Below are 15,139 nucleotides of genomic sequence, written 5' to 3'. Positions count from 1 at the left end.
ATTGCCGAATGTTCAAAAGAGTGAAAGGCTGAAATCAGATGCGGCGTTGCACGGGAGTATTGGAAATTTATACACGTTCAGCCTCGTTCTGGAGTTCTGCGAGTCACGTGACTTTGCGCTCTTATCAATTTTGGCCTATTGTGAAAAGGGTCTATTTAGTACTTTATTTATTAGACTGAAGTATAAAAATACAATCTACAGTACTTTTGCCATATTGGAATTAAGATATGGATTTGTTTGATTCGCACCATTTGGTTAGTCAGTTTAATAACACTTGTGAATAAATCTTTGGAATTATATTATTAAGGGTTATACCGCGATAGATTTCTGCTTGATTTGGGTCACCACTTTTATAATTGGTGTTATGTAACCTAGTCCCCAATCTTTCGGGTAATTTCCACTTTCAAATATGTTATTGAATATATGTGTCAGATGCGGTTTTATGATGGTGTATGAAGCTTTGATTATTTCAGCTGGTATCTGATCCGGCCTGCTTGATTTTCCGTTGTGTTGTGTTGATAATGCTTGTTGTATTACATTTTCTGTGATCAGGGAGTCAAGAAAATCATTTGTTTCGCTGTTGCTAGTGTTGTCGTGGATATTGTGAATGTTTTCATTGGGCATGTCGTTCATATCATTACTATATAATATATTGAAATGTTAATACATGTTTTCTATATTGATGTTGTCAGGAATGCTCATATGTTGTCTATGACATTTTTATATATTTTTCCAAAATTGTTTAGGCTGTGTTTTAGCTATATTGTTTAACGGTGCCCCTTCTATGACTCTATATATAGCGGTATTTTGCTTTTCGTCTTTAATCGTTAGATTTTGTTCTGTGATGAATAAAATTGTGTCTGTTTGCATCATGCAGTTTTACTTTTATTGAAAGCATTTTTATATGTTTGAGCTTCCCAGCATATAATATGTTTAAAAAATCTACAAATTAATGGCAAAGTTATTATAAGTTTCGATTACATTTGCTTATTATATTATTAACAATGAAATAATGTTCAAGGAAAGTGCAATTTTGTTTTAATTAGTCTAAATTAGTTATTAAATATTAAAATATCAGTGACATCCGATAATTTAATTATATAGTATGAATGGATCAAACAAATAAAATTGTTGACAGTTTCATGGTGTATTTATTTATCACATTTAACTGTTGCAAGGAAAACAGTATTGAAATTAATATAAATGTGATTTGTACATTTTTCAATTCACAAATTGACCCTAATTAATTGTATTAAAAAACAAACAACTACAGTTCCACAACACTACCCAGGTCTACTTAATCTGAAATAAGGTTTAAATTGTGTATTCAATTTAGTCTATTACATTCTATAGCTACAAAATGCAATTTATTTTAAAACTTTCAGTTTGCCTAAAAAGTTTCTGAATGTACCTAATTGGATGTAGAATAATACATGTTCTCAGGCCTTTGTGTAGGTATTTTGGGAATAGGTACCTGACCCAATAATAATTAAACAACATTAAGTCATGAGATCCATCAATTTGGGAAAACGATTAAGCAAAAATGGTATTTTTGGAATAATGTGCACATTTAGAATGATAATAGTGTTTTTAAATTAGCTTTTTTTTATTTTGTAAAAAGCACCAGATTATATAAAACATCGTCTGCGTGTCTTAGGTTTGTGTGCTTAAAGTTCTGAAAGTAAATAAAACAGTTTCTTCTATAAGTCTTCACAGAACAAATTTAACAACCAAATACCTCTTTCTGGCTTTAGTATACCAGTAGGTGTATATCATTGCAGACTAATCTAGGTTATTCTATTTATTATGCCCCCCTTCGAAGAAGAGGGGGTATATTGCTTTGCTCATGTCGGTCTGTCGGTCGGTCGGTCTGTCGGTCCATCCACCAGGTGGTTGTCAGACGATAACTCAAGAACACTTGGGCCTAGGATCATGAAACTTCATAGGTACATTGATCATGACTCGCAGATGACCCCTATTGATTTTGAGGTCACTAGGTCAAAGGTCAAGGTCACGGTGACCCGAAATAGTAAAATGGTTTCCGGATGATAACTCAAGAACGCTTAGGCCTAGGATCATGAACCTTGATAGGTAGATTGATCATGACTTGCAGATGACCCCTATTGATTTTCAGGTCACTAGGTCAAAGGTCAAGGTCACAGTGACCCGAAATAGTAAAATGGTTTCTGGATGATAACTCAAGAACGCTTATGCCTAGGATCATGAATCTTGATAGGTAGATTGATCATGACTTGCAGATGACCCCTATTGATTTTCAGGTCACTAGGTCAAAGGTCAAGGTCACAGTGACCCGAAATAGTAAAATGGTTTCCGGATGATAACTCAAGAACGCTTAGGCCTAGGATCATGAAACTTGTTAGGTAGATTGATCATGACTCGCAGATGACCCCTATTGATTTTCAGGTCACTAGGTCAAAGGTCAAGGTCACGATGACCAGAAATAGTAAAATGGTTTCCGGATGATAACTGAAGAACGCTTATTCCTAGGATCATGAAACTTGATAGGTAGATTGATCATGACTCGCAGATGACCCCTATTGATTTTCAGGTCACTAGGTCAAAGGTCAAGGTCATGGTGACCCGAAATAGTAAAATGGTGTCCGGATGATAACTCAAGAACGCTTATGGCTAGGATCATGAAACTTCATAGGTACATTGATCATGACTGGCAGATGACCCCTATTGATTTTCAGGTCACTAGGTCAAAGGTCAAGGTCACAGTGACAAAAAACATATTCACACAATGGCTGTCACTACAACGGAGAGCCCATATGGGGGGCATGCATGTTTTACAAACAGCCCTTGTTTAATTTTACTTTATCCATTAAAATATAAATGAATATCAGGCGTCATCTGTGTTTAAAAGCTCCCTGGGTTAGAAAGAGAATGTATTTAAGAAGATAATTGCTGTTGACATTACATTGTATATCAACTGTATTTTGAAGATTGGGAAATTTTACTTACCGGGGTAATTGGAAATCATATTTTGATTTGGGAATGGGTCAGATTTTTGTCCAACAGGAGCTTCAGAAAAGATATTCTTGGTCAGGATAGAAATCTTTTATGCATGTCCATCACAATACAAATTTGAGCACAAACTGTTCCATTCTTAACAATAGAGTTTCTTCACGATTTAAAAAAAATTCTTATTCAAGTATGTTTACTCTGTGTTTTGTATGAATATTAACTTATGTACATGGATTTCATGATATTTGTAATGCTTTTTAATTTGACCATGGCATCATTCTGAACCTTTGAAATAATTGTTGGTATTTTAAATCTTAAAATATTATTTATTCTGAATACTTGCCATTTGTTCGTTTAACATTGATGTTAACATATATTTTTTATGTTGGGTCCTGCAAGAATATAGAAGTTGACCCTCTTTTTGAAGACATACAATTTATACAATATAAGGATTAGTTCACAAAACAAAATGAAATCATGTATCAGCAATAATGTTCAAACTTGTTAAGATATGCTACTTATAATTGTGCCATAAAATGGTTGTACAGTTTATTTTGGTTTCTAAATTTTGAGTACCTCTACACCATGCCAATAGAACATAAGATGAAAATGTTCATTTGCTTGATAGATCTTAGTTGTGCATGTATTGTGTGACAACTTAAAGGAGAAGTGGATTCTGGTCAAGGTACCCTCACCACACCATGCCAATTATCATTAATCGGAAACAACTCTCATTTCACCCTTTGGGGGACAACATTATCAGCTACAAACACACACACACACACACTTAAGTGTTAATGTTGAGTTATTGACGTATTAAACTGTGTTGAATTAAAATATTTTACACTTAACATGCTATTTGTGTTCAAGCTGATAAGCATAATAACTGCTGAATTAATTTCTGAAAAAGAGGCTGAAATGGATGGTGGAATTCAAAAGGCTGCATTTATAATAAGACATGTTAAGTGTATAAAACCAAACAATTTCCTGTTTGTCATTGATTGAAGAATATGCTGGTACTAAATATAAAGAATTGTGTACATGACTTTGTGTATCAAATAAAACTTATATTGTAACAAAACCAGTAATGTTCATAATCATTTTTCTTCCTTGTAAATTATAAGCAATACATCATTAAATCAAATTTGTATGTATGCCCCGCTTCAAAGAAGAGGGGGTATATTGTTTTGCACATGTCGGTCTGTCCGTTGGTTAAATTGAACGTAAAGTTTTGCTCATGAAGATGATATCAATGACATTAGATATATGACATATTACAGAAAGCTATGTTAAAAAGTATAATGATATTATTTTAGTTATTGCAATAGCTTTAAAATACTCAAAACTGGTGCAAAATTGCATACAACATTTAATTGTCTTATTAATTGCAAGTATCTAAGATATTAGGGCTTACACCGTTTGAAATTCCAAGTTTGTATTTGTGTTTATGTTATTTTCTATTCATTTAAAACTAAGGGCTTATTTGTTTGTTTGTTACTGAACAGTTTTCAGTTTTTGCACTCCTGTAAAACATGATATTTGACCTTATTATAACACATATTAATATTGGTCTAGAGACTGACCCTCCATCAACTATTATTTTCATTTGACATTCACGGAGTAAATTGGGCTAACTTCTTTGAAACCAATATTGTCAACGTAAAATTAATCTTCAAATTACATCGAGATAATACAGTGGTACATTTTGCACAGAATAAATTTTGACATCTATATTGCATAAATAAATGTATGGTAAAAAACTTATTACTCTTACTTAACTGGGAGAAAGCAAACAATGCATGTAAATGATACTTTTTCAGACTCAGAAACAGTAACATGTGGTGTCCCTCAGGGTAGTATTTTAGGACCTCTTCTTTTTCTATGCTATGTAAATGACATGGAAATAAGTATAAGCAAAGATTGCAAACTACTGTTATATGCTGATGATAGCGCCATAATTTTCTCACATCAAGATCCAAACGTCATAAGTAAAAAATTAGGATGTGAATTAGCAAACTGCAATAACTCGCTAGTTGACAACAAGTTGTCTCTTCATATAGGTAAAACAGAATGTATACTTTTTGGAAGTAAGCGGAAAATAAAAAAAATCGAAAATTTCTCAGTAATATGTAATAATCAAACTATAAAGTCTTACAAATCTGTGAAATATTTAGGTCATGTTCTAGATAACACCCTTTCAGGTAATAAATGTGCAAACGACATCATCAGTAAGGTCAACTCGAGACTTACGTTCATGTATAGACACAACAGTGTACTGGATTTTAACACTAGGAAAACCCTCTGTAATTCACTAATTCAATGCTTATTTGACTACACTTGTTCTGCCTGGTATAATAACTTGGGGAAAACTCTTAAGTCTAAATTACAAATTAAACAAAACAAGGTTGTGCGATTCATTTTAAATGTTCCACCAAGAACCACACTGACCTGCTCAGATTTTCACAAACTAGGAATATTAAAACTTAATGATAGAGTGAAACAAATGAGTCTAAATCATGTACATGAAAAAAATTATGACAAATGTCCAGTGTATATGAAAGAAAACTTTATTAAGAAATCTGATGTTCATAGCTACTGCACACGAAAGAGCAAATGTAATTTCTATGTTCCTGTCATAAAATCAGCGACAGCTTCAACTTTTTATTATAATGGTGTGTTAACCTGGAATGCTCTTCCAGAATCTATTCAATGTATAAATAGTCACTTCAAATTCAAAAAAGAAGTCAAAAAACATTTTCTTAACAAGTACCTTTAGGGATTGAGCATAGCAGACGGTGTTGTTTATTTTAAGTATTAAGAGATCCCATGTCTTTGTTAAGTAACAAGTTTATATAATCATGTGCTCGCTCAAATTGTTGAACGCGTGTATACATTTTGTAAACATATGCTAACTAAAGTACAAAATAATTCAATAAACATTTAACATAATATGAATATAGCTTGCTGCTATCTAGTTTATGTGCTGTATGAAGCAGTAATCATGAAATGTAAAGGACCCATTTGGAAATAAGTCGCAAGACTTTCAAGGGCTTTCCTGGCAGTACATGTCCTTATATCAGACTAAAATAAACTATAAGTAAACAGTCTAATGTAAATGTACCTATAATTGTATACCATATGAAGGCAATTTAATCTGTGATATTTTTGTGTTCAATGTATGTGATTGTCTTAAGCTGAATTTGGTTTAAACTTCTTTGTGAAAATTGTAAATCATATTAAGGTATGTAAATGTATCTCAAATGTTTACCTCATTGAGTCAATTTTAATTCTGTGATGCTAAATATATGTGTTTGTTCTAATCTGATTTTGTTTTACGCATCTGAGAAATTGTATTAAGGTATTGTAAATGTAACACACAAGTCATGTATACCTCATGATTTCAATCTGATCTGTGATATTTTTAGTGCTCAGTTAGGTGTTTGTTTTAAATTTCTGAGAAATTGTATTAAGGTATTGTAAATGTAACACACATGTATACCTCATTATTTCAATTTGATCTGTGATATTTTTAGTTCTCAGTATAGGTGTTTGTTTTAAATTTATCTTGTTCGTATGTAAAATGTGATAAATTGTTTCTGTTATTATTTGACATGTATATGCCGAATAAATCTATCTATCTATCTAAAGGCGAGTGATTTTTTTTTTCTCACTTCATATTTAATATTTTTTATATTAGTTTAAGGTTGAAATTGCAATTACAAAGAGAATCTTGTTTCATATTTAATTTCCTGCAGTTAATTTCCACATTGGATGGCAGGTGGTAATAAAGTTTTCATAAAGATTCTAATTGACTATTATATTGGTCCAAACAGATGAAACATTTTGCATATAACTTTTTATATTTGAAAGGTACACACTAACTATAAAAGCGTGATGTCTAATAATATCTATCAAATCTTTGCAATCAACAAATTATCATTATCAAGCTATTATTAAAGACACATACTTTAATATAATTTATAGACCATAGAGGATACACGTTTTAAACCATCTTGCTTGTTGTTTAAAATATTCTGCAAATTGTTGTACTCGCGGGCGTGAGAAAAACGTGGTAGCAGTAGAAGTAGAAGTAAAATATTTATGAACGAAATGTGCAAGAGTTACCCATTATTAGATGCTTACTGACAATAATCAACAGTACTTACATGTAGAAAATTGATAATTATTGTATTAAAACGACCGTCATTCCCCTCAATAATGGGCATTCACTTTGCAGTTTAAATTGACAAATAAAATTTAAAAACAAACTGTGAATAAGTCATATTTTCCTTCCAGGATGTCATACGGTTAAGTTCTCTTTGACTCTGATGGGTCAACGGCCATTATTCCAAGGCGTCAACTCAAAGAAGATGCGACTGTGGGACAGCAATTTCATCTGAAAGCAGCTGGGAACCACCTTTGTGAAACCTTACATCTTGCAGGTTGGTCCTCAGTCCCTGCTTAATTGTCATTTATTCAGGAGTGTAGTGAAAGAATTTACAAATAGTGATGCATACTTCCATTAAGGCATTTATTCCGATGCTTCAATATGTTCTATAATTGATGGTAGTTATCGTTCTGTTTAGCGGAAATGTATTTTGCAAATTAAAAAAACAGATGAATGAGACTCAGTTTTAACAATGTATGTTTTGTGTACAATTAACAGAATTTGAATTAAGTCTTGGAGACAAATTACTGGTTTCCTTAAGAATTGGGAAAACAATCAACTAAGTATAAATTTAATAATAAAATATCAACTGAAAGGGTTGGCTATTTTCAATAAACAAACTTAAGCCTTGCTGATAGATTCATAAAACCATAAATGTGAAGATAATTGATAATTTATCCATGTTTCGTGTTCATTACTCTTAACATTATCACATTAATCACCAATTATCATTCAAAGCATGGCGTAAACAATACTCATGTTATTTTAGACACAAAGGATGAACTAGACCAATGGGAGCGAGTGTGGTCAACAACATCAAGAAGCAAGATGATACGCCAAAAGAGGGACAGGGTTGAAACAAGTGGATTTCTTGACCAGGTAGGTACATTGTGTTATCATTTATATTACAATGCAGCTTTTGTTCAGAACAATGATATTTATGTGTATGTTTGATGCATTAACATTAACCAAAAATGGTGATGAAGCAATAGAAATACCCCTGCCATATGTGTTTCCTGTGTCCTTGTCCAAACTTTTGAATAACCACAACTTATTTACTGAAACGTCATAAGCTGAAAGATATCATTGAGTGGAAGTTCAAAGCAAATGCGTATTTTGTAGTTTTTTAAATTGGATTTTTATGGATGTCAGAGTCAGTTTAGAGTTGTATCCTTGATACAACCTTAAGGATATTTCCATTTGGCAGTGGATTTCAATTCATTGCATTTGCTTGTTATCATCTTGACATCCACATAATTGGATTTTACTGAACCATTCTAACAAATGAACATAGCTTTTGGACCAGAACAATGGTTAATCGAAAAGCCGTGTCCCTTGTCAAAAAATAACCCACTTTCAGTGCCATTGTTATGCTTCATGTACATTTGTGTGTCAAATATATGAACCGCCCATTCTAGGAGACATAACTTGTCTATGATCGCCTTTTGTTATACATTATGTTCGGTTGTTTTTCTTCCAGAGTCTTCAACTGTTTGTTCTGTTGGACCCAATAACTGTTACTGACTCAGCTCTTCCCAAAACCTCTGGAAAACGCAAGAAGTCATCTCCAAAACAACAAAACAGAAAACGAAAGGTACATGCATGTACAGGTTTGTTTTTCTAAATATCTGGCCTTTTTACTCCATTGCCATTGGAGGGATATTGTTTTGCCATTGTCCATTTAATGGCCATCTGTCTTCTCAGTAACTATATTGCGGAGATGCATGCGTACAATGTTTTGGTTCGAGCTCGTAACTCCAGTTATGTATATTGGTTAAAATTAATGTTGTTTTTTTTAAATTTCTATGTCTGGAGTTGTTTCTCATTAACTATTGCATGAAACTTATAAGACATGACTTGTTTAATTTATTTAAATGCGAACATGCAAGTGTAAATTCTGTTCAATAGCCTTGGTTACTCCAGAGTTATGTCCTTTTTGTATTGACATTTTTTGCTGCGTCTCCTGGAAGTTCATGACAGTTAAAATAAGTATGACTCATGTGTGGTGCACACTCAAATTATGTTTGGACAGCCTTGGTTGCTTTAGAGTTATACCTCCTTAATTGAAATGAACTGAAATTTGTTCGTTCATAGCTGTGTCTATTGCATGGAATTTCATGAAACAATTAATAAATATGTATCATCATACTATGTTGTGCACGCACAATCATGTAAGGATCAACTTGGTATTTCAAGGGTTATACCCCCCTTAATCATTTGAAATTGAGTAATTTTCTGCCATGAAATTAAAAATAAGTATTGTATACAATTTAACATAAATGATTGATATCATTTTACCCACACAAACGAGGTTTAGAGGGGTTTATAGGAGTGAGCTTGTCTGTCGGTCGGTCCGTATTCAGTGTCCGCTCTCTAAATCAAGTAGTTTTCAATCCGATCTTCACCAAACTTGGTCAAATGTTGTATCTATATGATTTCTAGGTCAAGTTCGACATGGGTCATGTCGGGTTAAAAGCTAGGTCACGGGGTCAATTAGTGCGTTATAAACATTGAGCATGGTACCCGCTTACTAATTCAAGTAGTTTTCATCACAGCTTCACCGAACTTGGTCAGAAGTTGTATCTTGATGATGTGTAGGTCAAGTTGGAACCTGGGCCATGCTGGGTCACAAACTAGGTCACTTAGTGCGTTTTAAACATTGAGCATGGCATCCGCTTTGTTTTAAGATGACATGAAAAATATTCGGTGTCAATGCGGCATGTGGGGGTATTTGTCACGTCTGTGACAAAGTTCTAGTTTTGTGTTGGTTAACTGTTTGTTGGGATCAGTTTTATTGATTGAAATTTTTTCTGTCTGTGCTGTTGAATTGAATGTGATAAATTACAAATTAAATGTGTTTTATCATATTCAAGGAATTTGATATAAATCATTGTCATTTTATATGTTTAAATGTTTCTTATAGAATGAAAAAATCCCGAACCCAAGAACCAAGAAGTTGACCCCTAAACCAAAACGTGCATCGTCTCCAAAGTCAACTCTAAAAAGGGCATCACATCCACAAGATGCCTCAACTCCAAAAGAGGCGACAATATTATTAAAATTCTGCAAACAAACTGTTTGAACCGGGACTTTCATTGTTAACTCTTTCAATGTGTTTCAACACTCGTATTCTGTAAGTATTCCGTCACATTTGTTTTATTTTCTGTAAGTCTTTTTATATTTAAGTTAAAGAAATGTGAATTTTTAAGAGTATTTGGTCATTATCTTTTTTTCTTGTTATTAATGTTTAAGTAAAAGTGTCTTTGTACGTTTATTATAGGCTTTATGTATGTTACTTCTATGTTATGTATTGATAACTGTTGGTTTTACTTTGGTATTGTCTTTTGTTTTAAGATTTCCAAAGTATTCGGTATTCGTTCCATGGGTATAGCTCTTGCTCTTACTAACATGCCAGTTATTTTCTTATCTATACTTTTTATAATATATATGGTACAATTACATGGTACCATGTTAGTGTTTGTGTGTCGTTAATAGATGCAAGAGTTGTAAAAACTAGCATTTTGTATCTACAAACATTTATGTTACCTGACAACCTGTAGAATTGGAATTTTTGATAGTGCTATTGGGAACTCTGATTAATAATGGGTTAACTTTATTTTATGAAATTGTTGATTGACGAGTATTTATGGGGCTTTAATTTGATGTTGATACTCTTCATTTAAAAGATTGTTAAGTTTAAAATAACCAGGTCCTTTGTGTTGTATTATAGTAATTGATTATTTCAATCAAATAATGGTCTGTCTTGTATCCTGGTTTTATGTTTTTTTTATTAATTTATTATAGATCTAGACCAAAGTTTAGTCAAGTTACACTGAAACCTTTGTGGCATGTAAGTGCAATGCTAATAACATACATTTGCATATAAACCTTTTGCCATTTGTTCTCTTATGTCTATGTTGTGCATTCGATATTATGCTTCATTTGTTCATTTGTTTGTTATTGATGGATACTACACCAGAGAAATAAATATGCAGAATTCTCAGATAACTTGTCTTTTATGATATATAGTAAAAAGAAATGATCATGTTGATCGCCATGTTTTGGAAATTATACTTTTCTGTATCTTGTGAGGCATAATTATCTTCTACTAAAAAGTTATGTCATCGGTGGTTTTCAAAGAGGCATTCTAAACTATGAACTAAATGCAGCATTTGTTTAAATTTTCCACTGATAATGACGGATAGTTCACACTAAGATGTTAAAGCCACTCATCTTGAAATGACGTACACATTAATCAAAACAAAACATAAAGATGCAATTTGAATGTTTGCAAAAATGTCATTAAATCTATAGCCTAGTTAGCAAGTTTTTTTTTTATATCTTTAAACCAAAAGTAGGATTTCTATAAATATGCATACATTTCAACAAAGGCGATTATTTTTTAAAAAAGACGATTTCTACCACCACATTTTCTAAATTAGATTGATCGAATTAATGTGTAGCCTAGTAAGCAAGAAATTTATTATTTTTTAAACGGTAACGCATTTACAACCGAAGTAAGATTTCTAGATGTATACGTCCATTTCGACAAACGCGATTATTTTTAAGTTTTAAAGCGTAAAAGACTAGGATTTCTACCTTGTAAACACCAAATATATTCTAATTGGCATAGATAAAATATGTTTCTTATTTATATTTTAATTTACTATTCCAAGTATTACATTTCAAGGTGTGTGGCTTTAATGGATTGTGCAATTAAAGGTGTGTCAAGTCTCTATGTTTGTCATTCAGCAATGTAATAAGAAATAATTTGCAGCACAGAAAGACAACGAATTTTAGGTTAATATTGAGGCCTGAATGTTGAATGTTGCACATGTTGGTCGGTCGGTCCGTCCACCAAATGGTTTCAGTATGATAACTCAAGAGCGCTTAGGCCCAGGATCGTGAATCTTCATAGGTACATTGACCATGGCTGGCAGATGACCCCTATTGATTTTAAGGTCACTAGGTCAAGGGCATGTTCTGGGGGCATATGTCTCCAACAGCGGAACACTTTTTAAGAAGGGCTATACCAACAGCTTACCATTCTCAATTAACTCCATTTGTTATCTGATTTGAATGAAAACAAAGACATTAGAAATATTTGCTTTCAATTACAAATGTTTTTATTCAAATTTGTCACAAATTTACTATAATCTTTTAGACACAAAGCCATATGAACAGTATATGCCATGGGTTTTATGCATTATTATTTGTTAATCAATTATTTATTTATTTTTATTCATAAAATAGGAAAAAATAAATGTGTTACATGTATTTTGCAAAAGCAAAAAAATACCTGAATATTTGTTGATTTTTTAATCTTTTACACGCTAGTTTAAGTCTGGCGTTCGTTCATTCCAACAAAATGTAGATCAAATCTCAGTAAATAGTTAAATTAATCATTATTTAAGTTTCATCATTCTCAAAACAGTCTTCCCTGACAGACAAACTCTGGTAGAAATAACAAGTTTTAATATTTACAAGGATATATTAAAGTTAACCTAAATGTCAGTAAACTATTCAGTACAACATTGGTCACATATACACTGTATATGCATTTTGTTGGAGTCCTTGATTTTTTAATGATCCACCTCACTAAAATCCTGATGGTCCACCGTCATTTAGAACAACATGTGGTAAGACTGTAAATATGGTCTATGTATTTTGCACAGTCTTCCGCGGTTAGGTTGTTCCCAAACACTGTTATTCCATGGACAAGTTGAGCCTTTGTTCTGGGCTTCACTTGTCACTTTAAATAAGCCTTCAATGTTGCCCAAACATTCTCTTTAGGATGCAGGTCCAGACTCGATGCTGGTGCAGGCATGGTCTTAAAAAACTATGTGATCATTCAACCACTGCATAGTTGATCGACTGGTGTGTTTGGCGCCATTATTCTTAAAAATAAACATTATTATATATATATATATATATATATATATATATATATATATATATATATATATATATATATATATATATATATATATATATATATATATATTATGAAGTCAACCATACCATTTGCATACATGGCTTATTCCGCACATAGACAGGAATGTTAGCCTAACAATACTCAGTTATACACGGAAGAAATGTTCTACTGTATCCCTAGGACTTTGGCTTTGGATATCGGGCGAAATAAAATCATTAGATACACATTTGACTCAAAAACATTAAATATTATTTATAACAAACTTTTTGGCCCATGTATTCATATATTTTAGGTTATTGTGGCAAACATGGAACTCCACAAACACCAGCAAACTTGACTTATTAATATTCTCCGCCAAATGAAAATATATCCTTTAGCTGCAATCAATTAAAGGGTACAACTCAACAAACCAAATCATCCTTACGAAACTTATGCAAGAACCACAGAAGAATGATGATACACATTTAATTGTAACATTGTTTTTTATGGCAATTTCGGGGCCGATATTCGGCCCCATTCCCCTCAAAAAAAGAGTATATAAATTTCCCCCATTTTGTTAAAAAATCCACACAAGAAGTTAAAAAAAATATTTTTTTTTTTTTTTTTTTAGAAAGAACTGTCTCATAATCATGATAAATATATCTTAAATTTATTTCATTAACAACTAACAAAGTATATAACTATAATTGATATTATTTTGAATTATTATAGAGAGTTATATTAAATAGTTTTTCCCATCTCAGTGGACTTTTCACATTAATTGCATTTTTCTCCCAAAATGGCCAGGAAATGGCCTGATGTATATATATTGTGTCAATATTTGTTGATAAAATAATTCCAATTTGGTCCATTTTATTGATAAAAAATGCTCAAATTTGCCATTTTATCGATTTAAAAGATCCCAATTATACTCAAAATGGCTTGGAAAACTGAGACTGTGCATGAAGGCTGAACTGTCTGAAACTAATGTTGAAAAAATCATTGATATATATTTTAATTTTAAGAAAAAGGACAAAGACATTCAGGTGTGAATATTATATTCATACAAACATGTGTATTAATATAATAAATATCATTACATATAAACAAGTGATTTTTTTATTTTCCCCTTGTCCTTAAAAACGACTCATTTTTTCCCCTTTGGACGGGCCCCGCCACGATTCCCCTATAAGTGAAAAAAACACTGTGTAATCACATTAAATTCCATACAACAGCGCAGACAAACAACATTCTCAATTTCAATCAATTTAATGGTCATAAAACTAGAGCTGAATCTACAAAACTTTCAAGTGTACCAACACAAAATGATACTAAAAAATATTATTAAATTCTATGTCATTTCGTACAATAGTTATTCAGAAACAGCTCATGGCAGAAAATACTGGAGCTTTGTCACAGACAAGACATAAACTCCCACACGCTGCACTGATACAAACTATTTTGAATGCTCTTTCTTCACGAAACAAAAGAAGCTTAGCTATGTTTAAGAATTATTATGCCATAATCATTTATGGCCATTTTGACGGGTCCATACAATAACCGAAAAGCACCGAAAAGCACCGAAAAGCACTCAATTTCTCTCTATATATATATGCAATATATCGTTTTTAGTGTATGTTAACGAGTTTAATTAGTAATAAATGGTTATATGATTGTATGTTTATACTACATTGTGCCCAAAATGGTAAATATCGGCAATTACCGACCGAAAAGCACTTCATGTGGAAACCGAAAAGCACTCAAGTTCTCGCTATATATATGAATATTTGCGTTTCTATTGTGTGTAAACGGATTAAATTAGTTATAAATGGTTATATTTCATGCATATTTATACTACCTTGGGTTTATTATGAGGTATTAAGCCCCAAAATTGGATAAATATCGGCAATATACCGACCGAAAAGCACTTCAAGTGAAGACCGAAAAGCACTCAATTTCTCGCTATATATATGAATATTTGCGTTTCTATTGTGTGTAAACGGTTTAAATTAGTTATAAATGGTTATATTTCATGCATATTTATACTACCTTGTGTTTATTATGAGGTA

At 32.1% G+C, this 15,139-nt stretch overlaps 2 protein-coding genes across 2 annotated transcripts in view; one reads left to right on the top strand and one right to left on the bottom strand.

The window, feature by feature from the left end:
- Positions 1-15,139, bottom strand: part of LOC127836663 (cell adhesion molecule DSCAM-like) — a 190,803-nt gene that overhangs the window by 135,137 nt on the left and 40,527 nt on the right. The gene's annotated exons all lie outside the window — the stretch shown is intronic.
- On the top strand, positions 6,928-11,156 carry LOC127836673 (uncharacterized). The gene is made up of 4 exons (XM_052363372.1): positions 6,928-7,430; positions 7,926-8,035; positions 8,637-8,750; positions 10,080-11,156. Exons 2-4 carry the CDS (start codon positions 7,985-7,987, stop codon positions 10,236-10,238), a joined length of 324 nt encoding a protein of 107 aa, XP_052219332.1. The 5' UTR covers positions 6,928-7,430; positions 7,926-7,984; the 3' UTR covers positions 10,239-11,156.

The sequence above is a fragment of the Dreissena polymorpha genome, chromosome 6 (assembly GCF_020536995.1).
Source record: "Dreissena polymorpha isolate Duluth1 chromosome 6, UMN_Dpol_1.0, whole genome shotgun sequence".
In the NCBI taxonomy this organism is placed as follows: domain Eukaryota; kingdom Metazoa; phylum Mollusca; class Bivalvia; order Myida; family Dreissenidae; genus Dreissena; species Dreissena polymorpha.
Note: the sequence above shows the minus strand (reverse complement) of the source record. Positions and strands in the feature narration are given on the sequence as shown.